Source organism: Capra hircus, chromosome 9, assembly GCF_001704415.2.
Source record: "Capra hircus breed San Clemente chromosome 9, ASM170441v1, whole genome shotgun sequence".
NCBI classification, from domain to species: Eukaryota; Metazoa; Chordata; class Mammalia; order Artiodactyla; family Bovidae; genus Capra; species Capra hircus.
In genome coordinates this window covers 5,898,431-5,926,180 of record NC_030816.1, presented here as the reverse complement: position 1 = coordinate 5,926,180, position 27,750 = coordinate 5,898,431, and the positions used below count along the sequence as shown (strand labels likewise).

Below are 27,750 nucleotides of genomic sequence, written 5' to 3'. Positions count from 1 at the left end.
TTCTGTATCATCACATGAATTTCCAGGAAAGAAATGAGAAGGAAGAATAATACAAATCAGGGATTGTACAGCTCTAATCAATTACAACTTAGTATTGTAATGTCTGGTTTTTTGTTTGATTTGGTTTTTTAGTGCTTGTTTTTGTATTTGGTTTGTAATATTTTTTTTTTCTTAACTCTTGAAATCGTTTTTTCATCTTCTGTGTTTTATTTCCATTAGTATTTGAGTTCTTTTCAGATATTATTCATATTTGTGACATCTGCTAAATCTTAAAATCAGGTGTCTTTCAAATGGGAATTACAACTAAACTTGAAATTAAATAGGTAGAGATTTGGAGGGCAGCTGCTGTTCATACTAATTATTTTAGATACAGTTATAAAAGAAGGAGAGGGGCTCCCTCGGGTTTTGTGTCACCCATGTAATTATTTCCCTTTACTTTTCTGTTCTTTCTTGCCTCACTCCCCATCTTTTTTTGTGGACAGATAAGCTAATTACAGGATGATTCTTCAAATGTTGCAACCCTTTGCTCTTTAAAGTTGGCATTTTTGTTCATTATGGTTATTGTTAACAGAATTTTGTCTTGTTCTTATGTTGAGTCGTTACTAGTTACTTGTGTATTGCGAGAGACCAGATGATGCTGTGGAAATAAACCAACCTGTGTTGAATTATTTCCTAGATTATCTCTGGCCCTCAGATTACGAATATTTGGCTGTAATTTTCTACTAATATCTATTTGTATCTAATACCTGTTAGAATTACTGTTGTGAGGTTTTCACTCGTGGCTCTATAGGGAATTAAATGTTACAAGTTCCTCCTTATATGCTTCCTTAGCAAATAAAATTGAATCTAAACTATCTTTACCATCTTTTACTTTAAAAATTTAATGGGAAAGATTTAGAAACAAACTCCTAGGCAAAATTGAAGACCCTTTGTATTTTATGGCTTCTAAATCAAACTAGACATGAATTCTTTGTAGTATATCCATTGTCAAATAGGCAATGGTTATTCTCTGTAGTGTATACATTCAAGTACTTTAATATACTTGGTCTTTAGGGTTTCTTTTTTTTTATGATTAAATAAATTTAAATTCCTTGCATCTTTGTCCCTGGATCTGTTTTTATCAGTGTTTGAATTTAAGCTTAATCTCTTTAGACAGCTCATATTTTTCATATTACTCTTGAGCTGCTCAAGATAGGCTGAGCTATACTTTATTTAATAAAATATTAATCAGGATGTACATATGCTCAGTGGAGAAAACTTGGAAAACAGAACAGCTGAAAAATTAACCAGTCTCACCAGTTATCTGTTACTAATACTTCAGCATGTTTCCTTTCAGTCTATTTTTCTAACATTTGTCTACTTAAGCAGCATGGTAAGAGTACACTCTTTGGAATAAGCTTGAATTCAAACCTGGGCTTCATCTCTGGAAAAATTAAATTCTGCCTTTCAGTTCTGTTATTGGTAAGGAGTGTCCCCAGTATGCGGATAATTGTCGTACCCATTTTAAAAGATCGATGAAGATGAAATCAAAATGTATATGAAGTTCCTTCAACAGTGTCGGGTACCTAGTAAAAGCACTCAGTACATATTGGCTATTATTTTCCAAATCTGCTACACATCATAATAGTTTTCTGTGGTGTTTTCCCCTTGCACAAGAATAGCAGATAAGACTTTTTTGTACTAGATTCTTGAAGCCTCCATAAGAACCTCTCTCTCTGGCTTCAATCACTGTTGACTTTCATTTTCCTTAATAGGTATTTTCTCAAGATACTTGATTCTTGATTTTAGCGTAAGTTTTCTTTTAGAGAATTAAATAGCTGTTTTTTGTGACCTGCACAATTGCATCATCTTTCCATTCAGACATTTTTGTGATCCTTTAAAAAATTTTTTTAATGTAATTTTATGCGTTAGCAAATACCTTACTACCACACCATACTTTATTTAGTGGAAATCACCAATGCCATGTAGAGATAACTTTTTGGACTTGTCGTGAATTTGGAAGATCATTGCTATAGAAATTGGCCTCTGATCGTGGATATAGCATTACTTTGTTGGGCAAGCTAATTATTGTCTAAAGACATAGATCATTTTCAGTTGATTTTCACATGGTCTTGCTTACATGATCATCATTATTTTTGTACAGGCAGACCTCAGAGGTATTATGGGGTTCTAGACCATTGCAATGAAGTCAGTATCACAGTAAAGCAAGTCACACCAATTTTTTGGTTTCCCATTGTGTGTAAAGGTTACTCACATTGTACTGTAGTTTATTAATTGTGCAGTAGCATTATGTCTAAAGGGAACTATAGATGCCTTAGAAAATAATACCGTTGGAAAAACCGTGCCAGTAGACTTGCTCAATGCGGAGTTGTTACAAACCTTCAGTTTGTAAAAGCAAGTAAAGCACTCCAGTATATGCAAAGGGCACTAAAGCAAAGCATAGTAAAGTGAGGTATGTTTGCAATTTACTCAGGTTTAATTCTGTAGGTTTCCAAACTCTGACAGAGCCTTTATTGAAGAGATTGTAGAGATTAAAATGAAATCTAGATACTGGTTCTGCAGAATCTACTCTTTTGTACTTTAATTTAGGAACTGTTTATATGGTTACTAATTATAACTACTTCTGCATTTTATGTATGGAAACTCTGGGAGCTTTCTAAGTGTTTTTTAAAAACCAGAATCACAGAATAAAATTGGTCAAAATATAGTACAAAAATAAAGCTAATAAAAAAGTCTGCTGGTAAAATACTCTGATGTTTCCTATCTGAGTACCCTTTTTTCTGTTCCCAGAAAAGGGTCTAGTTGCACCTCTGAAGTACATATTCTTTGTTCTTTTTGCATCCTCGTTTAATTCTTCTGCTGCCACAAACCTTAATTCTCCAGGTTTTGGAATCTACTGCCGCCTGCCTCTCTTTTGCATTCATTATGCCGCCAGCATGGCTCTGCTTTCACATGTTGGCACAAGTGGTCGACACTGGTCCTGGCCCTCTAGTTCCGATTGGTAAGGGGCAGCGGCTAACCCACATTGGACTAGATGCTGTAGACTGTTTTGTGTTTTTCATAAGAGTTGAAACTTCAACAGCAGCAGAAGCCCAACTTCTTTCTGCATTTTTGTGAATTCATAGTAATTTTAATTTTTTTTCTCCAATTCATCTTTCTTAACATGACTTATTTTGACCTTGGTTAATTCATTGCAGTTACACTGTGTGCCCTTGTCCATTCTTATTTTTTGGCTACACTGTGTGGCTTGTGAGATTCTAATTCCCTGACTAGGGACTGAACCTGGGCCCTCAGCAATGAGCGCACAGAATCCTAACTACTGGACCGCCAGGGAATTCCTCCACTTTTTAAAGTACTTAGCAAACTGATCTTGTAGGGTATTTTGCTAAGTGAAATAAGTCAGACAGAAAGACAGATACGGGATTATGTCACTTACATGTAGAATTAAAAAATTCAACAAACTAGTGAATATAACAAAAAGAAGCAGACTCATAGATATGGAGAACAAACTAGTGATTACCAAGGAGAGGAAAGGGAGGGCCCAGTGTCGGGGTGGGGAATTAAGAGGAATAGGGTTATCAAGTAAGCTATAGGGTATATTAGACAACACAGGGACTATAGCCAATATTTTATAATAAGTGTAATTGGAGTATAGACTTTAAAAACTGTGAATCATTGTTTGTAAACCTGTAACTTACATAATACTGGATAACAAATATGCTTCACCTTTAAAAAACTGGAGCAAAAAGTACCTATTATAAGTGGGAGGCCTTTTGGAGAGAGGTGATGATATTTCTGCCTTACTTCTTTATTGTCTGCAGAGATTTTATCATATGTTTTTCTATATTCTCAAAAATATTAGTCACTAAGGTTATTGCAGATGCTCTTTTCTGGCAGCTACCCATTTTTACTCATGAAACTTGGTTCATGTGATAGAGATTTGTCTACAGATTTCCCATGAACTTGATTCACATGGTACAGATTTGTATAGTGAGGAAAACTGAGGTAAATCTGCTTATGTCTATCTTTTTCTAAAATATCTGCATTGGAAACTTGGCCCAGCTGTGGGATGAAAGTACCATGTTCCTGGATAGACAGATGGCAACTGTTTATAGGTAAATGAAATTAAGCTTATATTTCCAACAGATGAAGTTTTAAAAAACTTCTCAGTAGTCTTCAAACTATGTAATTATAAATCAGGAGTAAGATATTTTTTAGAGGACATGAAGAAGAACCACATCCATACTAAAGTGTCACTGATAAATTTAAAGTCTTGCTGCTGCTGCTGCTGATTTAGCTGCTACCTTATGTGCAACTCTTGCGACTCCATGGACTGTAGCCCACTGGGCTCCTCTGTCCGTAGAATTCCCCAGGCAAGAATACTGGAGTGGGTTGCCATTTCCTTCTCCAGGGGATCTTCCCAACTCAGGAATCTAACCTGGGTCTCCTGCATTGCAGGCAGATTCTTTACCAACAGAGCTATGAATGAAGCCCAAAGTTTTGCTACTAGTATATAAATAAACATGCCTCAGCAGATTAGTACAGAAATATATATAAGATAATTAAATCACAGTTTTATAGAGAAGGGTTAGTTAGTGGAAAGATTGGAACAAATAGTTGATTATTTAGGGGAGAAAAAATATCTTCAGAGACTCACCTAGTAACATCTGCTAAAACTGTGAATATGTTAAGGAGTTAAGTGAGAAATTTAAACCACAAAAACGTAAAAAAAATTTAAGTAGATATTTATTATACTGTTGGCTGGTAGAAGAACCGTTCTAAAGCACTATACCAAATTACAAAAGAAAAGAAAAATATTGATAAAATTGGCTGTGTAAATGTGTGAAATTATGAGATGTCAAAGAATAGCATAATATGAAAACCAAGTATATTGTGGAAAATGTTTCTGGATGAATAACTTGAGAAGTTGAAGTTGAGAGTACCTTGCTTAAAATCTCCACAGTGTCATTTTTAAATACAAGTCTATCAAACGTAAAGCCTAGTTTTTATTTCATTAAGGAATATGGATGGCATAGCTATTAAAATTCTGCTTATGAGGGAAATCTCTGCAAAATTTTGTGTAATTGCTTTAGGTGGTAGAATTATGTAAAGACAGTACTCTTATTTTCTACATTAAGTATGCATTAGTATTATGATTAAAGAAATAAATTAATTCTTAAAAAATACCTTGGTGTGAACTGCAAAGAAATGACTTGTGGGGAAATTTTATTTACCAAGGATGTAGGCACAGAAGTAATAGTTAAGACCCTACTGGCTAGATATATCTAGTTATATACAGAATTATACCTGATAATAACTTTAAGAAATTGTGGGTCTTTTGTTTATTTTGTTTAGTAACTAGTTCTAAATTGTGCATAGAGACTTTGTTTCAAAGGCTGTTATGAATGATTTGCTACAAATGACACTTCTCACGTTTTGCTCCTTTTCTTTCTTCATACCTCATACAAATGAATATTTCACTTTACTTGTCCATTCACTTAGCATAGTTGAATAAATATGTTTACCTATCCCTCTGCTTCCAAATTAAGTAAATTTAGCAGGGCAGTTGAAAGGAAGAGTGGTATGGAGATACTTTGAATCTGTAATCTATCCAATAAAGAAATCCATTTTTGTTTTATTCGTAAACCTTATTGTTTTTTGTTATGTAGTTAATTTATTAAGTCCACGAAATACATAGCTTTTACTAAGTGCCAGCCACCACTGTCAGCTTTTAGACTAATCAAAGAACAAAACAGACAAAAAAATTGTGCCCGTGTGAAGTTTATTATATTGTAGTAGAGGGAGACAGCAAATAAACAATGAACATAATTAGCAAATAAAAGATGATGATGGAAAAAAGAGCAGATATTAAGCTACATAGCGGCATCAGGAGTTAGCGGTGGTGGTAGGGGCTGGGTTGTAATTTTCACTAGGCTGATCAAGTTACGCTTCATTGAGAAGGTGACAGACATTTAAGGAAAGATACGAAGAAGGAAGCCAGGGAATTAGCCACATGGGGAGAGAGTGTTCTGGCCAGTGGGAATAGCGGATGCAAAGACCCAAAGTTAGGAGCTTTACCTGATGTGTTGAAAGAATGGGGGTGATTAGAATGGTTGGAATAGATCAAGTAAAGGGGTCAGATAATGGATGCAAGATTGTGCAGAGTCTTGGTAGGCTGATGTACAATGAACTTGGTGTTTATTGTGAATCAGATGAACACTGCAGTTTTGAACACAGGAGTGGTACTATAGGGCAACTGGTTAGGTTGCTTTTAAAATTAAAAAATTTTAACTTAAAATTCACTTTTTACTAGAGGAGGTGGCTTTTAAACTGGCCCTGAAGGGTAAAAAAGAATTTGCCAAGTGAAGAAGATAGGAATTTGCTTTGGCAGGCTTAATTTAAGAACATTTCCCATCACCATACTTGGGAACATTAATGTACTTTTAAACAAAAGTCATATATGTTACTTGATATAAGGTTAAAACTATAATAATGTCATATAAAGAACTTATTCCTTTGTGACCTCTTACATCTGCTTAACCATGCTCATTTTAAAAATTGATGTTCTGGTTTAATAAAATTTAAGGAGTTCTTATAATCCAAGAGACATTTCCTTTTTACTCAAAAATCCAATTACTGTTAACAATTTCTTGAGAAAATGAATGATTGGCATTTGCTTTTCTGCCATAAAGCTGTAAATTTAATTGAACCATCTTGTGTTTCTTATTATTAACTAAGATTCACTTATACACTTTTTTATTTAAAAGGCACCACACTCAGTTGCAGGAAATATGAATAAGGCAGAATTTCTGTCCTTAAGATACTTAAGATCTGGTAGGAGAGACAAGATATTACACAAATGGTGTAGTGAAAGAAAATGTGAGTTCATTCAGTGGGAATCCCACCACATCTTCTTTGCCTAGTTGACCTGGTCAGACCTTCCTCAAATCCAGCCTCCTCAGTTGAACTTCAACTACTGAAGCATACCTGTATTTTTCTCTCTAACCCAGGTTGTGTGAAGTTTGCACCACCAGCTTATTACCTGGGAACTCTACATGCTGTTTTCCCTGTATGTCATTTCTTTTAGTTCTCTTGTACAAGTTTGTAAATTGGTCGACAGCAAGGATTCTGTTTGGTACCCTTTCCCTGAGGATGCTGACATAGTATCATTAAAAATATTCAGTAGTTAATTGGCAGCCAAGCATAACATAGGATGTGGAGTACAGTATTTGACTTAATGTTGTTTCTAAAAAGGTTTTCTTGAAGTGTTGACTGTAAGGTAGCTTTTTGAAAGGAATGTTCTTTTTCTCAGTTGACTGTAAAAGTGAAAATAAAGGTTTAATCCCAGTTTAGGTAGAGATTCAGTAAAAACTGTTTAAGAGAGTAGTAACATTTTCTCTTAAGGGAATTAGTTTTTGCTTTATCAACTCTGAAGTATAGTCTTCATTAAAAATCCATCTTAAAAAAATCTGACCTATATAAAAGTGCCTTATCATCATTAAAATAATAGTTTTGGTATCGTAGTTACCTCCAAAGATCATATTTTTGTACCTGAACAGTGATAGAGATTTTAAGAAAATTTGACATTTTGAGTTTGTAAATTTGGGGTGGAGAGAATTAAACTGTATTGGTAACACAGTATGGTCAACATCTGTGCTATATGTCATCACTTCTTTTTCTGTAAAACAGACCATAAGTGAGATGTCATTGATCCTTAGTATTTGGATAAGATCATTTGAGTTCTCATTTGGCAGGACAGTTGATGCCTGCGGTTTTTTGTGATCTTGACTCCAAATCAGTTGGAGCTAAAGTGCAGGTGGTTGTCTTTCACCAGGCCATTTCTGTGCAAGAGGCAAAATACATCAGGGCTTATTAGAAACTTATCCAATCACTGTTACTGTATAACTAGTTTCAGCCTAAATATACTAATTAACAACTTTCAACAGTTTGTCTTAGATAGCACAAGTGTTGAAATAATTTGTATCCTAGAACTTGTCCGCTAAGAGCAGGAGATACACTCTTATCAGAATATAAAATAATTGACGTAGGAAAAGATCATGTAAACACAATGGAATTATTCCTTAAATTATATTTTATTGCTTTAGAACCTGCAAAGTATTCTACCTCATTGCCAGTCCCCAATGTTTTCTTTTTTGCTTGTAAATGTAGCGTAAGCCAAACATTTGTTGTTTGTGAATAAGATAATAAGGACTGAGATTCTTTATGATACACCTGAGAGATTTATATTTCATAAACTTTAGGGCATAATCATAGGCTCTAAACTGGAATTAAATAAACTAAATTTAAATGTGAGAAACTGCAGTGCTTATTATCCAAAGTAGATGGCAGTCACAGTCAGAAAAAAAAAAGCCTGGTATTAAACGATGATCTACAAGTGAAAATGTGCCTGTAGGCCAGTCAGCATGTATTTATTGAGCACCTTCTTTGTTTATAATTCTAATTAATTATTGGTATAGAAAACAAAGAACAGTAGTAAGTTAGATGGCAAGGAACATCTTCGGTCAAATTCAGCCTATCAGGCTTTGGAGTAGGAGGTAAATTTTGTTCATGTATTGAAATGGGCGTTAAACTGGGGTCAAAATGGGCGAGGTGAAGAAAGAGGGCTTATAGGTTCTAGAAAAGGAATCATTGTGCAGGTCTTCAGCAGGATTCCCAGTTTATTTTTTTTTAAATTTATTTATTTTTGGCTGTGCCGGGTCTTCATTACTGCCCTCGGGCTTTCTCCAGCTGCAGAGCAGGGGTTACTCTGTTGTGGTGCGTGGGCTCGTCCCTGCTGTGCCTTCTCTGGCCGGGAGCACGGGCTCTAGGCGCGCTGGCTTCAGTAGTTGCAGTGCACGGGCTTAGTTGCCGTGCTGCATGTGGAATCGTCCCAGGCCAGGGATCAAATCTATGTCCCCTGCATTGGCAGGCGGATTCTTAACCACTGGACAACCAGGGAAGCCCCTAATTATTATTATTATCATTTTTTAAATAATGCAACAAGTTATTCTTCTGTCTTCATTTGTTGGAAAGTTTTTAGAAGTGTCATTCAGTGTGTCATATTTAGAGTGTTTAAGAATTGCTGTTTGTTGAAAAGAAAAAGCACCGGATCCAGTTTCAACTGCTTTTATGAGAAAATCTATCTCATAGGAGCCTTTTAAAGAAATAATGTCATATAAAGTCATTCTGGGTTTTAAAGAGCACTAGACAGAGTAGAGAGTAAAGAAGGCTGAGTTTTAATTCTAGCATCATGCCTTACTTTGTGACTTTAGGCAGGTTATTTAACTAGATTTTCTTGTTTGTAAAGTGAAGATAATAGTGCTTTTGACTTATTTCAGGTAAAATAATGGGCTTTACTATTTTGAAGACTTAACTAGGAGTCATTTGCATTAGAAAGCATCTTAATTTTTACCGCTATATGAGAAATTGAAATATGTGAATTCTTAAAAGAGGATAATTAAAATTAATTTCTGAATTATACTAATTTCCCCCCCTTTTCTTGGTAGCGGATACTTTGTTTTCAAGGAAGCTGAATGGAAAATACAGACTTGAGCGACTAGTTCCAACTGCAGTGTATCAGCACATGAAAATGCATAAAAGAATTCTTGGACACCTGTCGTCTGTGTACTGTGTAACTTTTGATCGAACTGGCAGACGGATATTTACTGTAAGTTTTTAAAGTATTATGTTAATTCATATATGAGATTACAGAAACGTTGCTTATAATTGAACTTTGAAATAAAACCTTTGTTTTTTCTTTTAATTTGAAAAACTAGAAATTCACATAAAACAGCTTTCTAACAAAAGGTTGCTTAAAATTGGACTTGAAGTTTGGAATGTTTTTGAAAGACATGTTGTAACCCAGTTACAGTTACATTATTGTCCTCATGGATAAGTGTAATCCCCAGCATTGTATCAGACAATGCAGTTGACATTTTGTCAAATGTCATATAATAGTTTCAATTCTAAACGTAAGGATGTTTTATCCAAAGTGTATTAAGCACATTAGAGTCTGAGAAATGGCCCTTAAAGTGGTGATAGGGAAAAGTCAGAGCATATGTAAGCTTATTACCTTTTATCTTTAGGACCTCATCCTTCAGTATATCTGGCGTTCAAAGAATCTCTTTGGGTTTGTTTGTTACTGTTTTCTTTTAACTTGTTGAATGGAATAAAGCAGAGCTTTTCAGCTTTTAAGTGAGAAAATTGCTTTTGGAAGTATTTCAATTTCTTTTTAGGTGCCTTAACTATTATATCCACTAAGGGTAATACTGCACTACAGAGGTTGTACTTATAATTAAATATTACTTACATTAAATACTGGGCTAAAGGTATGCACTTATACACGGGGTTCCTACGGGAAATTGAAGTTAACATGGAAATTCCTATCTCTGTCTTTGAAGAGAGCAGCTGCGAATTTTATACAGTCACAACAATTATAGATTCCTCTTTTAAGTAGATATGCTTGTAAACTGAGATTTATTTATATCTACTTTCTCTCCTGTACCCATACACTCAGTCATCTGTAAAACAGCTAAATGGCAGGATGTGGGAAAGGATTTCCATACTTAATCTTTTTCCTGGTTCTGGAATCCTCTTCAGGCATTTGCAGATTATTTTGTATATATTAGTATTCTCCCTTTCACTTCCTCTTTTATGTCTGCTATTCTTCATGAAGCAGAATAAAAGTGAAATTTTCAAAATTTTCTGATAGGTTATTATCTTCAGAGTAAGGAACAGTTATCCCTATATTTGCTGAAGTCCTTGATATACCTGCAACAGTAACTTGCTCTCAAATGGTAATGGAAAATTATCTTTAGAGTTAAGTTCAACATTATTATTTAAATTTAGCTCTCAAAACATATAGTAAATTTGGCATTTCTAATGTTAGAAGGATTCTTTCAATAATAATAATAAATCGAAAGAATGAGAAAGAAACGTTACATTGTGTTTATATTTCATTTTGGCATTGCTTCTGCTGCTGCTAAGTCGCTTCAGTCGTGTCCAACTCTGTGCAACCCCAGAGACGGCAGCCCACCAGGCTCCCCCGTCCCTGGGATTCTCCAGGCAAGAACACTGGAGTGGGTTGCCATTGCCTTCTCCAATGCAGGAAAGTGAAAAGTGAGAGTGAAGTCGCTCAGTCATGTCCGACTCTTAGTGACCCCATGGACTGCAGCCTACCAGGCTCCTCTGTCCATGGGATATTCCAGGCAAGAATACTGGAGTGGGGTGCCATTGCCTTCTCCCATTTTGGCATTGTTATGTCATATACTGAGATTATAAAAAATATCTATAACTTCTTAATTTTTTGATGACTTTGAAAGGAATTCTTTGAGTGTGAGAGGGATGGTAGGCATTTATTTGTCATACTTTATGAAACATTGTGTGTGTGTTGATTTGAGTTAGACACTAATCTCTTATACTTGTTTGAGGGAAAAATCCAGTGAGTAATAACGCTGTTGCTATCTTACAGTAGTAGATCAGTAGGCATAGAGCTGGGAGAGCACTCTGAACCTGGGTTTAGTGAACTACTACCCATGAGTCAAATCCAGCCCACTGCCTGGTTTTGTAAATAAAGTTTTATTCAAACACAGATGCGCTCAGTTGTTCACATTGTCTGTGGTTGCTTTTGTACCACAACATGGAGTTGGGTAGTTATGACAGACTGTATTGCCTACAAAGCCTAAGATAATTGTTACCTGGCCTTGTACAGGAAAAAACAAAAACAAAAACTGCAGCCCTTGTTCTAAAAACTTAATTCCTAGTTTTAAGAGCATTTGATTTTGGGGGAACAAGAATGATAAGTTAAGAGGAAGCTGTTTTCTGATTGTTTTAATTGAAGATACATAAATAAAGGGAAGAAAATTATCACTGTACTATTTTATGTGGTCTTATCAAAAATCTAAAAATGTTTATGTTTTGTGTATGTGATATAATTTTCTAATTGTGCCAAACTTACAGTCTCATTTGTAATTTTTTACTGGTGATTTGCAGTGACAAATTCCAAAATGTTACCTTGTGATAAATGCCAAAATATGAGATCATTGTTATTTAAAATTTCTTTGTATTTTTATCTTGTTATCACTTCAGGTGGAGTTAGAGAACATATGTATTCACTATTCACATTCTTTTATTCCCCTGGAAACACATTAGCCACTAACTAATACTTTGAAATCCAGTCTTAAAAGCAAATAGGATAAGACTTCAGGATCATAGGTTTTGACTGAACAATGAAAGATGCCTGTGAGGGGACTGCACACTCTTATTACTTCCTAGAAGAACAATTCAGTAGTGGATGACTCAGTATTTCCTTCTTATGTATTTGGTATCTTAAGACTTGGTACACTTGTTTAACTTCTATTGTTAGGTGTATTTGAAAACTTTTTCCAAGGGACTAATTCCAGCGGACTTTTGAGTGCTTTGGGGAAAGCACAACTAGAGGCGGTATAGTCCTGTGGTTAAGAGCATCAGCTTCAGCATCAGGGAACTCTTGGTTCAGCGCACAGCGTTGCCAGGCACTAGCAGTGCAGTTTACAAAGGCTGCCTCACGCTTTTCATCTACAGCGTTCTCAGCTCTTTAAAAAAGGTAGAGAAATAGATAATACTAGTAAAGTAGATACTAGTACTACCAATCCCACAGGATTTTTTGTGGGATTACATGAAATGATGTGTGTAATTAGTATAGAACAGGATACACAGGAAGAAGCTGCTTTTAATTCTATAGACAGATTTAAATAAATTGTATCCATTTTATTTTCTTACCTAAAATCTTTTTTTGATAAGTGCTATACAAGATCGAAACTGAAATCAATGTGATTGATAAGTGAAATTCTGTGTTAGGAAAATTATCCAGTATTTTGTACCAGAATATTTTAATAATGGACGTTTCCCAGTAGAATAATGAGAAGAGCCTAGGGAAGGAGACAGTGTAATCGCCAAGTCTGACTGTTCCCTAATTCTCTCTCTTTCTTAGGTTTCTAAATCTGTTTACTTGGTTTCAGAATCGTTGTGTCAAATAATATTTACTAAAGAAAAACAGAGTTAGTTAATTCTCTCAGGGGTAAGCCATTCACTCCTAAATGTATGTTGAGGAACACGTAAAAAGATTTTGTTTTTCAAAAACATAAAGGATATCTCTTCAAATTAAGGCAAAAGAGCATAAACTGTTTCCATAAACTCAGTAATTTGTAATAAATACTATGAGTTTATTCACTCCTTTAGTGAACTTTGGTCTTTTAGGAGGTGTACACTTTTCTAAACACTTAGAATATTGAAATGGCAGCTATAGTTATCAGTGAGAGTTCATAGATGATCAACAACACAGTGTTGATGCGATATGATGAGAAGCTTGATAGAGGCAGCACAACATGTTGAGGTATCGTAGGAGAGAGGTACCTAATTCAGGGTGTGGTAGGAGATGATAAGGGGAACTTCCTTGAGAAGTGAGCCAAGCTGGATATTCCACAGTTTAGGGAAAGGCATATACAACCATTGGAAGAATATAACATGCAATTGTATATTATTTGACATGGCGAAAAATGCATATAGACCCCTGTTAAGCAAGAGTTAGAGATGTTGTTGGAGGACAAAGTCAAGATTCTTTTGTGACGTTTGAAGGGGGTTCTTCCCTGAAGTCATGGAACAAAAATGATGGCTTTAGAGAAGTGAGTAGAATTTCTCTTTTTAATGATCTGTTGAGAATTTTGTAGAGGATGAATAAAAGCTAAGTCGATATCCAGAGGTATTGGTAAAAAGGTTCTAGGAGTGATCCATGTGAGTCACGGTGGGAGTAGGGATGGAATTAATAGGCTAAAAATAGAGCTAGGATTTAAGAGGTTTATGTTTTAACCTCTTAAATGTATTATAAGAAACATATATTATAAGAAACAATGTTATTCTTTCTTGTGCGATGTATGTTTTAACTTGTGCAGCTGGTTAGAAAGCCATGTCATTTACTGTGGTAGGGATTTAAGTGGAGAAGTTTCTGAAGATTGGGACGTGTTGAGTTTGAGATCCACACATAGATTGCCAAGTAGAAATGCTCAACAGGCAGTGGGAGTGCAGGAGAGAGATCTAGGCTAGAAGATTCAAGTTGGGAATCATTGAATATAGAAGTTGATCATTTTACCTCATGTATGTAATGTGAGAAGTCTGAGTCTTCGACTTTAAAGCAAACTAAACAAGAAGAGAGGAGTCAGTAATTAAAACTGAGAAAGAGCTGCCTAAGAGGCCGCAGGAGAGAAAAAAAGATGTGGTGTCTTAAAAGCCAGAGGATTTGTATTTTACTAAAGATAGAAACCTAAAGTAAAATTAGAACTGAAAGGCATCTTTTGGATTTGGCAAGGCCATTAGTGACCTTAAGGAAAAAATCTTTGTTTTAAGTTCTGGAGAAAGGAGTGAGATTGCAGTGCACTAAGGAAAGATTGGGAATTGAAAATTTTTAAAAAGACAGTATAGAGTAGTCTTTCAAAAAGTTTGACAGTAAAACAGGCTGTTTCTGAACGTGGTGCACTACCACTGGACATGCTTAAATTGTATTGTATGGTCCTCTGTTGTGGTGAATTTGTTGAGGGGTCGGTCTCTATTAAGCTGTCAACTTCCTGACAACAAATCCTTTTTCTCAAACCTTTTTAGATCTATAGTGCCTTCCATTGTATCTGGTGTATACAGTAGGCATATGACAAAAAAAGAAAGATGAATGAATGAGCCAGTCAGTTAGAGATACAGAAGTGAATAATGTCCTTCCTTGTAAGAAACTTCTGTTAAGGAAGATAACACATATAAAAATGTCCATAAGATGAATTTTCTCCTCCTACTGTGCTTCATTTACAATAGTCTTTTTCTGTGTTTCAAACTTACAAAGCCCATTTTTGGCTTAAAGACTTTGTACTGTCTGTTCCCTTTGCCTGGAATAATCTCCGAAATATTGCTGTGACTTATTCCTTTTTTTAGCAGCTCTGGTCAAACACTGCATATTTAAAAGACTTTTCGCTGTCTACCTTCCCTCCCCATACTGTATCATTGTCTGTCACGTTACCTTACTGTGTTTTTCTTATAATATCTATCACTGTCTGAAATTCTTAATTTTTAAAATTAGCTTTAGGGACTTCCTTGGTGGTCCAGTGGCTAAGACTCCGTGCTCCCAATGCTCGGGGCCTGGGTTCAACCCCTGGTCAGGGAACTAGATCCCATATGCCACAGCTAAGAGTTTGAATGCTGCAATGGAGACTTGACACAGCCAGATAAATAAATATATTAAAATAAATAAATAAATAAAATTAGCTTTAATTGTATTTTCTTATTAAAGAAGTTCAATGAAGATGGGTAGGACCTTGACTGAATTATTTATGATCACTGATTAAAGTAGGCATCCTTGAGTCTATACTGATGTAAATTTGTAAATAATTAAGTGAGAAAAAGGGAAACCGCTTATTTACGGTAGAATGCCAACTGATAGTTACAGAAAGAATGCTGCTTTGGCAACTGTCATAGTGGTGGTTGATTCATTTGTGTGTCATCGATGGACGGTAGATTGGTTGATACTGGTTTGAAGATCTTGGCATAATCTAGCGTATGTTCCCACAAGATTTAATTGAAAGGGGGAAATTGCAACTTTCCAGGGGGGGAAATATGGGAAACACTTCACACGACAGTTACTAACTTCAGTAGTGGTGGGATGGGGGTTGACATTGCATATCCTCTGAAGTGGTACATGGAGGAAAACACAGCATCTAGTCTGTGGGATTCCTACCAAGACAGTATGATCTGACAGAATTTAAAGTTTGTGTTCTTTATAAACTTCTGAGGACATGAAACAGAGAAAGCCTCAGGAAATCCTCCAGATTGAAGAGATTGAAGTGACAATATAACACATGTTGCTATATGGGCTACTGCTGCTGCTGCTGCTAAGTTGCATCAGTCGTGTCCGACTCTGCGACCCCATAGGTGGCAGCCCACAGGCCCCCATCCCTGGGATTCTCCAGGCAAGAACACTGGCTGCTGCTGCTAAGTCGCTTCAGTCGTGTCCGGCTCTGTGCGACCCCATAGACGGCAGCCCACCAGGCTCCCACATCCCTGGGATTCTCCAGGCAAGAACACTGGAGCGGGTTGCCATTTGCTTCTCTAGTGCATGAAAGTGAAAAGTGAAAGTGAAGTCGCTCAGTCGTGTCCGACTCTTAGCGACCCCATGGACTGCAGCCCACCAGGCTCCTCCGTCCATGGGATTTTCCAGGGAAGAGTACTGGAGTGGGGTGCCATTGCCTTCTCCGTGCTATATGGGACCCTAGGCCAGAAAAGAAAAGGGAACAATGTCAGGATAGTTGACAGAATTTGAATGGGGCCTGTGGATTGGATGGCATTTTTATCATTATTAATTTCCCCAGTGTATGGAGATGTGTATCCTTGTTGTAGAGGAATGCACACTGGGATATTTAGAAGTGATGGGGCATCAAGTCTGTAGGTGTATTATATGGAGAGAAAGAAAAGAAAGGCGGTGATGCAGCAAATGCAGTGAATTGTTAATAGTTGATGTGTCTGGGTGATGGAAGACATTGGTACTGATCTTGAAACTCCCATAAGTTTGAAATGCAAAATTGCTTTTTCAAAGTACATGGGAGGTAGTGTAAGGATGATACTATATATTCAGTAAGTTTGGTAATGGAAAGGAGAGCTAGAATATGGTAATTTATAAGAAGATAAATTTTTGAAAACTAGATCAGGGTAAGGAACTAGGAGAGCAGATGAAAGAGGAGATAACTGAAGTGCAGTGGTCTTTCTGGACGATAGATAAGTGAATAAATAGATTAAGAGCAGTTTATGTGGACTGTTTAGAAAGATAATTAGGTTTACAATGAACAGATTCTGCTTTTCAAAGTGAAGTATTTTACGCGATGAAGAGTGTTGGTTGGGGAATGGGACTGAGTTCCTTAGAGATGAATGGTAAAACCTGGTAATAGGGAATTGGGGCCAAAAAGGGGCCAAAAAGGGTTGCTGATTAGCCTTAGCCATCCAAATAAACAGGAGCTGTGAACTTGCAGTGCTGCAGAATTAGTGTGCGTGTCTTCTTTTCCATAATGGTGCTTGGCATCTGGGAGCAGGGCAAGAGCAAATGATGATTATGTTGATAAAAGGTTAGTCAGTGGTGGTTTAGATAGACAAGGAGTAAGAAAATTCAGCCTGTGTTTAGATGATTGACTCTAACGTTTAGGGTAATTTGTAAGGGAAATGAAATATAGGTCTGATAGATTGGTAAGAAAATCAGTGGCCTCTTCTAGAAAATACATGGAACTAAATTTAAAGTATAAGCAGTTTTTAGCTGCCCAAATAAGTGAATTGTTATTCAGATAAATAAAAGACTACTAAGGGCTTCCTTGGTGGTTCAGATGGTAAAGAATCCACCTGCACTGTGGGAGATCTAGGTTTGATCCCTGGGTTGGGAAGATCCCCTGAGGGAGAGCATGGCAACCCACTCCAGTAGCCTGGTGGGCTACAGTGTGTGGGGTTGCAAAGAGTTGGATACAACTGAGCGACTAAGCACACAAATAAGGCTACTTTTTCCCTTGAAAAGAAAATGACATTATAGTATGCATAACCATATACATGACGTTTTTAACATTTAATTCTGTTTGTTCTGATGACATCAAGAGGTGAAATCTGACTCATAAGCCATGCAGTAGCAAGAGAAATTAGAATTCTCTTTGTTGATTCTGCCAAGGACTGCCAAATTCTCCAAGATACTAAAAGTTTAATAATCACCTAATTTCTTTTATCTTCATGCCAGAGCAATCATTGTTGCTTGGTATGTTCAGTTGATGCTTCTCTTTTAGCAGGGAAAAGTTTACAGGTCTGCTTTTTAACTCTAAGGTTGTCTGAACACAATTAACCTTCTGTACTGTTGCCCAAGTGTGTGTGGTTTTCTCCTTGCACAAGTCAGCAATTCTTTGTCATTTACTGTTCCGTGTTGTAAAGTACTTTTCTTCATCATTGAATAGTTAACATAGTTGTTACAGCTAATTGTCTAGGTTTCAGTTTAAAAAAATGTTTACATATATACTTGAAAATAGTTCAATTAAGCCCTTTAAAACTTGTCTTCCAGAAACTTGAAAGTTGACTTAAGATTCTGTTTTAGTTTTTACATAAATATAAATGATTGAAGACCCTGTATCTGAAGTTGTTTCGTAAAGCTTTCCTGTCAGTAGGTAGGACATTTTTTTGTAGATTTTAAGACGAATTTTAATACCCAAGTGCTCAACGAAGTAGAAAACCATGTCACAGATCTGTGGAATTTTTCTTGACCAGAATACAAAAGCAAATGTATATACATATTGCTTTTGTATATACATATTTAATTCCTGGGCTTTAAATATGGAGAATGTCAGCATTCATTTTTATTTATGGAGAATGTCAGCATTCATTTTTATTTATCTGAAATTTGCCTCTCACACTTTTTATTTTGATGAAACTTTGTAGTTTCCATAAAGGATTCACAAAATAGGGACTTCTTTGGGATAGACTAAGAAGGAAGGCGGGTAGGTGATTACCTGCTGTGTAAGAGATCCAGTTAAATTCTAGAAGGAAAGGTCATTGGTGCCATTTCCATAGTCCACTTAAAAGTATTAAAGAAATAACAGTGATTCCAGAGTAAATGTCTGATTCAGTTTCCTTCCTCTCCCCTAAGCTACAGAGCATGTTGATCGTTTTTAAAGGCACTTAGCTTTATCACTGTGGCTGTGGAAAAAGAAAATTCATAGGGTACTTTAAATTCATAAGTTTAAGTTCCACCCTTTATCAAGTCTTTTTACAAGTGATATCTGCACTGTTGTTTTTTCAGGATAGAGAAAAGTTACTTTTTCAGCCTTCTTGGCATTATCTTTGCACTGACAGGATATCTTGACATGTAAGAGAAAACAGTGTAAATTTGATATGGCTCATTTTATTTGGGGATTTATGTAAGCTAAAGCTACATGTTCTTTCTGGTATCTTTATACTCAGTAAACAGAATGGTGAACGTGTCATTTATCTATGTTATCATGATAACACATTATGTTACTATTAACATACTAATGAACACTCTTTCATGGTAATTGTGACAATTTTACATTATTGAAAAGTGAAACTACTGATCCATTGCTACCTTTTATATTTGCTTGGCATTAACCACTAGTATAATATTATAATTTTATTTAAAAATGAATTCCATAAAAAGCATCTTCAGTTTTCACCAGCTCATATATTTCTTAAAACTTGCGGTTAAAGTTAGCCTTTGCTCTGCTTCATTCTGTACTCCAAGGGCAAATTTGCCTGTTACTCCAGGTGTTTCCTGACTTCCTGCTTTTCCATTCTAGTCCTCAATAAAGAAAAGGACATCTTTTTTGTGTGTCGGTTCTAGAAGGTCTTGTAGGTCTTCATAGAACCGTTCAACTTCAGTTTCTTCAGCATTACTGGTCGGGTCACTGCAATATTGAATGGTTTGCCTTGGAAACGAATAGAGATCATTCTGTCGTTTTTGAATGTTGGTGCTTTTGATATTGTCCCAGGGGTCTCTGAGACTATCCTCAGTTCTTTTCATTCTTTTTACTTTATTCTGCTCTTCAGAAGTTATTTCCGCCATTTTATCTTCCAGCTCACTGATTCATTCTTCTGTGGCAGATATTCCGCTGTTGATTCCTTCTAGAGTATTTCTAATTTCAGTAATTGTGTTGTTTGTCTCTGTATGTTTATTCTTTAATCCTTCTAGGTCTTTGTTAATTGATTCTTGCATTTTCTCCATTATGTTTTCAAGGTTTTTGATCATTTTTACTATCATTATTCTGAATTCTTTTTTAGGTAGTTGCCTATTTCTTCTTCATTTATTTGGACTTCTGTATTTCTAATTCGTTCCTTCATTTGTGTAGTCTTTCTCTGCCTTTTCATTATTAATTTTTTAAAACTTATTGTGTTTGAGATTTCCTTTTCCCAGGCTTTAAATTTGAATTGTTTCTTCCTTTTGGTTTCTGCCCTCCCTAAGGTTGGTCCTGTGGTTTGTGTAAGCTTGTAGAGGGTGAGATTTGTGCTGAGTTTTTTTGTTTGTTTGCTTGTGTGTTTGTTTTTCCTGTAATGGGCAAGGCTGAATGGGGTGGTTATCCTGTCTGCTGATGATTAGGTTTGTATTTTTGTTTGGTTTGTTGTTTAGGCAAGTCGTCATGCACAGGGTGCTACTGGTGGTTGAGTGATTCCAGGTGTTGTATTCAGGTGGTTTCCTTTGTGTGAGTTCTCTAATTTAATAGTCCCTAGGGTTAGTTCTCTGGTAGCTGCTGCTGCTAAGTCGCTTCAGTCGTGTCTGACCCTGTGCGACCCCAGAGATGGCAGCCCGCCAGGCTCTGCCATCCCTGGGATTCTCCAGGCAAGAACACTGGAGTGGGTTGCCATTTGCTTCTCCAGTGCATGAAAGTGAAAAGTGAAAGAAGTCGCTCAGTCGTGTCTGACTCTTTGCAACCCCATGGACTGCAGCCCACCTGGCTCCTCCGTCCAAGGCATTTTCCAGGCAAGAGTACTGGAGTGGGCTGCCGTTGCCTTCTCCACTCTGGTAGTCTAGGGTCTTGGAATTCAGTGCTCCCACTCCCAAAGCTCAGGGCTTGATCTCAAACCAGACTTTTAGTCCCAGCACCGGCAACTTCCCATAAATCTGCTCTGAAATTTTATCCTGTTCACTGAGCCTCTCCTAGCTGAAGGCCAGTGAAACATTCCTGTTGTTTTAGGAGCACAGATGCCTTTGCTGTGGCAGAGCACCTAGGAATGGCATGGGAAGGAGTGTCACATGCACCAAGACCTGACCTTCGCTGGGGCTTTCACAGCAGGGCCTGGGGCCTGGGCTCTGCTGGTTCAGAAGTAGCTCGTTTTAATTCTCTCTGACCTAAAGTTACATCTGGTTTCTAGAAAGGGAACAAAAATACTGCATTTGAAAACACCAGCTAAGCCCTCCCTTAATCTCGGCCCAATCCTAACTTTTTAAAAAAGAATATAGTTAACTTAGTTTTATTTGTGTTTGGCTATTCCGTCTTCACTGGGTACATTTTTGCATCAGGTTCCTATTTTCCATCTTTGTTCTCACATATCAATTTTTTTAAAAATATTTTCATTTATTTGGCTCTGCCAGGTCTTAATTGTAGCATGCAGGATCTTGTACTTGTGGCATGTGAACTCTTAGTTGTGGTCTCTGGGATATAGTTCCCTGTTGCTGCTAAGTCACTTCAGTTGTGTCCAACTCTGTGTGACCCTATAGACGGCAGCCCACCAGGCTCCCCCGTCCCTGGGATTCTCCAGGCAAGAACACTGGAGTGGGTTGCCATTTCCTTCTCCAATGCATGAAAGTGAAAAGTGAAAGTTAAGTCACTCAGTCATGACTGACCCTCAGCAACCATCATGGACTGCAGCCTTCCAGGCTCCTCCGTCCGTGGGATTTTCCAGGCGAGAGTACTGGAGTGGGGTGCCACTGCCTTCTCCACTAGTTCCCTGACCAGGGATCAAACCTGGGTCTCCTGCATTGGGAGTGCAGAGTCTTAGCCACTGGCTACCAGGGAAGTCCCTCTCATATATCAATTCTTAAAGGAGCATTTCCTATGCTATAATACTAAATTTAGTACGGTGGTCACCCTTATATGGTATTAGTTTAAAATTAAATATGAGAATTTTCCCATTTGCTAAAGAAGAAAGATATAATGTGTCTATGGTATTCATGTACCAATTTAGACATGTTTAAAGTTTTTTTTTAATCTTGAAATAAGTATGTAGTGAAGTCATTCAGTCGTGTCCGACTCTTTGCGACCCCATAGACTGTAGCCTACCAGGCTTCTCCATCCATGGGATTCTCCAGGCAAGAATACTGGAGTGGGTTACCATTTCCTTCTCCAGGGGATCTTCCCGACCCAGGGATCGAACCCGGGTCTCCCGCACTGGAGGCAGACACTTTAACCTCTGAGCCACCAGGGAAGCCCTGAAATAAGTATAGACTCATACAAAGTTGCAAAAATAGTACAGAATCCCATGTACACTTTCATGTACCCTTCCTTCAGCTTTCCCCACTGGTGACATATGACACAGCTGGAGTACAGTATCAAACTAGGAAATAGACATTGGTGCAGCATTGTTAACTAGACTACACATGTTGAGTTTTCAACATTTGTACACGTGTGTGTATGCATGCATAGTTCTTCAGATTTATTCCATGTGTAGGCTCATGTAATGCCATCACAGTCAAGGTGCAGAACGGTTCCATCCCCGCAGAGTAACTCCCTTGTGCTGCCTTTCATGTTTGCATGCCTGGCAGCTGCCCGTCTGCTCTGTGTATCTCCAGTGTTACCATGTTGAGAATGTTATGTAAATGAAAGCACACAGTATGGAACTTTTTAAGAGTGGCTTTTTTCATTAATCATAATACCCTTTAAATACGTTTAAGGTATCGCATGTCTAGTTGGTACCTTTTTTATTGTGGAGTAATATTCCATTGTATGGATGGACCAGAGTTTATTTAATCATTATTATTCCATTCTCTCCATTTTGAACTTAGGTTTATTAGGTTTTGAAGTGCTGATTTTCTATTGTATCTTCTACACCTAAAGAAGCTGATATAATTCAGTGCATTGAAATGAAATTCTAGCATATCAGATTTTACATGTGAGAATTTACATTTCAGAATATTCTCAGCTGTGGATAGTAGTCTTTTTAGTATGATTTGGGTTGGCTTTACGTATCTTTGAATCACAGAATGGACGGTATTTTCAATTATGACCCGTTATTCTAAAATCTCTACTTTCTATCATAGATTCATCACTTTCCATCTGCTTTTTTACTTATGTACTCATAAACCTATCCTATACTTGTGGGATGATATCAGTTTTTTAACATAAGGTTCTTTGTCCAACCATTATTATTATAATATTTTAAATAATTTTAATTTCCATTATTACTAATAGAAATCATACTCCTTATAGAAGTTTTCAGTGAACAAAGAGAAGAAAATTGAAAAATCACCTGAAACCCTGCCGCACAGGAATATTTTAATATTAAATATGGGGATTCCCTGGTGGCTCAGACGGTAAAGCATCTGCCTGCAATGCAGGAGACCCAGGTTTGATCCCTGGGTCAGGAAGATCCCCTGGAGAAGGAAATGCCAATCCACTCCAGTACTCTTGCCTGGAAAATTCCATGGATGGAGCCTGGTGGGCTACAGTCCATGGGATCGCAAAGAGTCGGACACGACTGAGTGACTTTACTCACTTTTATGTCTTGTCTGCTTAAAATTCTTCATTAACTTCCCTTGCCAGGTTAAATTCAAACTCCTTAAGAGGCATTTAAAACTCTACCCTCTATGCCCTTCCTCAGATAAAACCTTTGCAGCTTAATTTTTGTTTTTAATTTCCCACTTACACTTCATACTCCCAGCTTTTCCCACTACCATGCCAAATCCTCAGTCCTAGCAGCAGTATCTATGTATTACTGAAAATAAGTGAATACTTCTTTTTCCCCTGGGCATTAGAACTTTGTTTAAAAACCTTGTCAGTTCAGGTTTTTTTCTGAAGTCATGTTGTCTGATTTTAGCTGGAAGTTCACTGTTGCTTCCAGGATTTTTCCCTTTTAAGATTCTACCACATTTTAAAACTTCTCTCACTTTTTTTGGTTCCTCCTTTTGTTTCCCGCTTCTCCACTTTTGGGAGATAATCCTCAGTTGTTTGTCTTGGTGCTGAGGTTAGACTCCTCTAATTTCTCTGCTGCTTGCTTTACAATTGCCATGTCCACCGTAGCTCTTCCTCCTCCATGAGGCCTAGGAGCCCACGTGTCCTTCCTACCAAGGCCAACGCCTGTGCCTGTGTTTTCCAACTCTTTCTTTTCTTTCACCGTTTAAGTGACATTACTTTTGCCTTCATGTCTGTAACTCTTAACGTTTTGATTGAAAGAGTGTAATGTTGTATTCTTTGGTTTATAGACTTTACTAACTTTTGATGTAGGCTTCTGTAAAGAATGATCATCTGTTCAAGTTCTGCTTTACAGTTTGGTCTTTTTATAAGGAATAGTTTTATCAGTTTTTTAATTCATCCTTTCACATGCAACTTAAACATATTTATGTAAGAATATTTTCCTGGTAAGTTTGATTTTTCTTCTTGTCTACACTCCTTTTCAAGCAATTATCTATGTGTACTTGTGTTTCTGATGGGCTTCCCTTGTGGCTCAGTTGGTAAAGAGTCCACCTGCAGCATGGAAGAACTGGGTTCAATCTCTGTGTTTCTGATAGTCATTTTAAAAGAACTTAGTTGAATTTGTCAGGTCATATTTAGTTTCATATTCGCATAAAAATAAATGATCACAAATAATGATTCATGAGATAGAAATTGCCTGAGGATGCTTTCGGATTTTGTTCGAAATTCTGCCAGGAGTTCTGGGGATCCGGGTGAGGGTTGGGGACAGTGTACTACTTTATATCATAGAGGAGGACAGTGAAGAGAGATTTCCCCGAAAGTAACATGAAAACTTTCTCTCCTGTAATTTAATGGAAGAAAAGAAAGGTTAATTGGGATAATACACACTAAAGCAAATTGTGTACAGTTTTGGGGGGGTGATATTGTGGGGGATTTTTTTTTTTGTATGTGTCAAAATAAAGCAGAATTATAAAATAAGGTTAGTGAACTTAATACATTCATAATATACTGGGACTTTCTATTCAATTTTATTTGGTGAAAAGTCACTGGAAACTGACTTTTAGATAACAGGTTGCCCCCTGTCCTTTTTATAAAAGCTGGCATTTTGGTCAAAAATATGTGTGCGTTTTTTTGTTTGTTTTCTGTTTGTTAACATGGAAGATAGAATATAAAGCAGACTTATTCAGATACATAAGAAATAATGAGATGACATGATTTTATTCTTCATGTACATTCTACATGTGTTGGTATACTTAAAATTTTGTTTTTGTTGTGAATGTAGGTCAGAGCCGAATAGTGCCTTAGTTTTTAGAAGCAGATACTTCTCGGTGTCCTTGCTGTTGTAGATCCTCTTCAGTACTTTCTAATGTCAGATAAAATAATGTGTGTGTGAATTTTTTAACAAATCAGATTGGAATATTTGTAAAGAGTTCTTACCTACAGCCTTTGAAATGTTCTAATAAATTTTGAATCTGAGGAATGGATATATGAGGTTAATGGTAATATGTTGTACTCTTTGTATATTTAAAACTTTTTAATAGTAAAAACTAGAGGGGAAATAGGGAGAGGTTGGTAAAAGTAAACTTTGAACTATAAGATGAATAAGAAAAATTAAGGAAAAAAAAGTCTAGAAGTTCTTACTGCTGCTTTGGCTAAGTGAAAGTGAAATGTTTATTTGTAAATATAGATATTCGTGGGAAACTATTCTTTACGTTTCTCCTTGAGCTTATGCTTCTGCAAAGGGTAAACAGGTAGTATATATATTTTTAATGACATCATGCAGCTAAAATTAACTTTTTTCTTATAACTGATGTTGAGTGACTTTGTATGTAATGTATTTAGCATTTAGCACTGAAGATCAATGGTGGGAAACTCATATGTTACAGATTTTGGCTCTGTAGGAGGAAAAAGCATCAATAAGCTTCCTTTCATTTTTATAGTAACGTAGCTAGGATTAGTCACTTGCATGTTACATTTGTTTTGCAGTTATAGTTTTGTTATATTAGAAGTTCAGATTCTTTGACAAGATTCCATATAGAGGCTGCCTTGGGTAGTGGGTAAGGGCCATAGGTAAAGGTTAGTTATTGCTAACATCCTACTTTTCCTGTTAGATTGTGGGCACATACAAGTATTCTTTATAAGTGAATAATTTATAAAATAAAGCACCTTGTGTAGAGGAAAGTTTCTAATACATTTTAGTACTTAAAGTTACAAATATTGGGAAGTGGGTATAACAGATAGGATTAAAAAAATCTGTGTTAAGTATTTGAACTAAAATTTATAGTTAATTCAATAAATATCCATTTTTATTTTAAGGGTTCTGATGACTGTCTTGTGAAAATCTGGGCAACAGATGATGGGAGATTATTAGCTACTTTGAGAGGGCATGCTGCTGAAATATCAGACATGGCTGTCAACTATGAGAATACCATGATAGCAGCTGGCAGTTGTGATAAAATGATCCGAGTCTGGTGTCTTCGTACGTGTGCGCCTTTGGCTGTTCTTCAGGGCCACAGTGCTTCTATAACGTCACTACAGGTAATCATTTTAATCCCTGAAAAATCCTCTGTGGTTACAGTTTAAAATAAATTTTAAGAAGTCACCTTTATAATCCATTCTATAAAGCCAACTAAAATAAAGAAAGGAATATGTTCTCTTTTCTGTATAAATACATGGGCTTTAAATATGAAGATAACCATGACATTTGTCAAATTGGAGTGTTTAAACATTATTGTTATTTGCTATTTGTATGGTTAAAAATAGGTTTATTATTTGGACTGTGTTACTCTTCTTATAAAATTGCTTCTTCTTTCTTTTTCAGTTCTCACCATTGTGCAGTGGCTCAAAGAGATATCTGTCTTCTACTGGGGCAGATGGCACTATTTGTTTTTGGCTCTGGGATGCTGGAACCCTTAAAATAAAGTCAGTTGCTCTTTTATTTTTTAGGATAAATATGTTTAACTTAATGGTTGAAATTACAAAGTATAAAGTAATCAACAGTAGGAATAATTTTATTTTTCTCCTTGAGTAACATTAATTTTGGCTCTTCACTGACCTCTCACTTTTATCCTTTCCTTTTTGTTTTCATGCTTTAAAGAAAGTTATATGTTAACATGTTTATTTCTTTTTTCTCCTACCGTTTTTCCTAGCTCTCGCTTTTTCAGAATATTCCTGTTTTATTGCTACTACTTTTTGTATGCTGCAGTAACTCCTTTTGGTATTTAGAACATAATCTTCAGAGTTCCTAGTTCTTTAGAAGAATTGCAGTTATTTCTGTTACTGTATCTATAGAATAGATTTTATTGTGGATCTAGGGAAATTTAGGAAAATGGAATCATTAAATTTTCGCTAAACTACACCAAGGTAGATAGATGCACCCTTCCCTCTGCCCCATAATAGCATTTTGCATTTATGCTTTTACCTATAATGATATTTTGGTTTATCGAAATAAGTTGTCTGGACGATACTATGTTTGGGTTCAGGACACTGAGGCAAAGAAAGGTTAAATGACTTTCTCACAGTTAAAACGATATTTAAAAATGGCAAGGCCAGGACTGTAACATTTCCTTGCCCTCTGGTTTTGTGCTATTTCGTGCTGCCTCTCAAGTGGATCTAGTGGGATAAGTGCTCTATTTACCCCGTGGACCAATCTGTGAATGGAGAGGTGATGTTCACCTCCATTTTACAGATGAGGAGACTCAGGTACAGAAGTGTTGACTTGCCTAATAAGGTCACGCTGATAAGTGGCAGAACTGGAAACTGAGCTCAGAGGGCTCCTAGGCCTTAGCTTAAAATATTTCCTCAAATGTACATTTAAAAATAAATTATGTGTACCTGCTTATCTGTTTTTTCCCTGTAAGAATACTAGCATTTGTTTCAAATGGCAGTCTATATAATTGCTTACATATTCTGGTTATGGGTTCTAACTAACTGCTTGTTTGGCATGTGCCAAAAATTAATAAAAGTGTACCATAGTCTATAAGATATTAATGAAAGCAGTTCTTTTTATTGCCTATATGATAAATTTAGATAAATTTACTTAGAGGTAAATTCAGATAAATTTACTTAGAGGTAACTTTTTTCT

The 27,750-nt window shown here is 36.4% G+C and overlaps 1 protein-coding gene across 6 annotated transcripts in view; it reads left to right on the top strand.

Annotated features, from left to right (window-relative positions):
- The window catches only part of PHIP (pleckstrin homology domain interacting protein), a 122,845-nt gene that overhangs the window by 24,391 nt on the left and 70,704 nt on the right, over positions 1-27,750 (top strand). For all 6 annotated transcript variants that reach the window (XM_018052885.1, XM_018052887.1, XM_018052890.1 and 3 more), the window contains 3 exons: positions 9,507-9,667; positions 25,983-26,204; positions 26,488-26,588. In XM_018052885.1, coding sequence (XP_017908374.1) covers positions 9,507-9,667; positions 25,983-26,204; positions 26,488-26,588 — 484 coding nt within the window. The remainder of the gene's footprint in view (positions 1-9,506; positions 9,668-25,982; positions 26,205-26,487; positions 26,589-27,750) is intronic.